The sequence below is a fragment of the Barbus barbus genome, assembly GCF_936440315.1.
Source record: "Barbus barbus genome assembly, chromosome: 9".
Classification (NCBI taxonomy): Eukaryota; Metazoa; Chordata; class Actinopteri; order Cypriniformes; family Cyprinidae; genus Barbus; species Barbus barbus.
The window spans coordinates 12,835,434-12,836,562 of NC_136737.1; the positions used below are offsets into that span (position 1 = coordinate 12,835,434).

At 37.6% G+C, this 1,129-nt stretch overlaps 1 protein-coding gene across 1 annotated transcript in view; it reads left to right on the forward strand.

Moving 5' to 3' along the window:
- Positions 1 to 740, forward strand: part of LOC306874602 (protein crumbs homolog 1-like) — a 14,893-nt gene extending 14,153 nt beyond the window's left edge. The window contains exon 9 of the mRNA XM_079424750.1: positions 454 to 740. Within this exon, the coding sequence (XP_079280876.1) occupies positions 454 to 672 (219 nt within the window). The 3' untranslated portion in view covers positions 673 to 740. The remainder of the gene's footprint in view (positions 1 to 453) is intronic.
- Positions 741 to 1,129: the final 389 nt, after the last annotated feature.

Consider the following 1,129-nt stretch of genomic DNA (forward strand, 5'->3'; position numbering starts at 1 on the left):
CATTTGGTGGTGTATACTGATTCTTGAATCTTGGCACTATAAAATATTTTTTATAGCACAAGTATGATGTAGGCTACTAAAATAAAAACGTTTATATATTTATAAAAATAAATCACTATTATTGATATAACTCATTTGATTTCTGATTAAGGTTACATTGTTAAGCCAGTAGGTGGTGACAGGTGACTGTATATTTTTTTAAATAAGAGTGTATAAGAGTATATATATATATATATATATATATTTAAATGTGTTAGTAAAAGGCTTAATCTGTGCCAATAAATCTAAAGAGTGTACATTATATGGAACCTATTATACAACTTAATTACGTTGCCAAGCATCAAATTTAAGTGTATAAATTTCAGTTCCATACATGTCTTCTCTTTATTTTATTTAAAATATGACTTTTACTGACTTCTCTTGCTGACTCCACCCCGTCTTCCTTTCCTCCAGCTGAGTGCAGAGAACGTGTCGTCTGACCTGTTGCTGTCCATCAGCCTGGTGTCTGTGGCTCTGTTATTGGTTCTTTTTGGCGTGGCCACAGCTTTGGTCTTCACGCTAAACCGACGGGCCACACGAGGCACTTACAGCCCCAGTCGACAGGAGAAGGAAGGTTCAAGAGTGGAGATGTGGAACATTGTGCAGCCTCCACCAATGGAGAGACTCATCTGAGCCAATCAACCAACAATCAACCAATCACGTTGTTCGTTGCTTGTTACGAGACTTGTTACTTGTCATGTGGCAGCTATCTTCAGCTATCGTTAGCTAGATAAAAGGTGTTTTGGACTTGAAGCGGCGCTGCGCAGAATGATCAGTGCATGCTTATACTTTCGAATCGCTCTCGCCGTACTTTGATCTCATACACTGATCATTGTGCGCAGCGCCGCTTCAAGTCCAACACAGCTAATATTATTACAAACGATCGTTTTGGTTGGACAATCTCCCTCATAATGGATGTTAAATTTATAATATAATGTGATGAACACCTATTATAGATATATACCTCCGAAGAGCTTTAGGATTCATTGATTGGTGAATTGTGAAGCGTTATAAGTAAAAGACACATCAAGACAATGCTGCTCAACAATCGAAGCTAAACAGAAGATATTTAATATAGTTCGGGCCAATG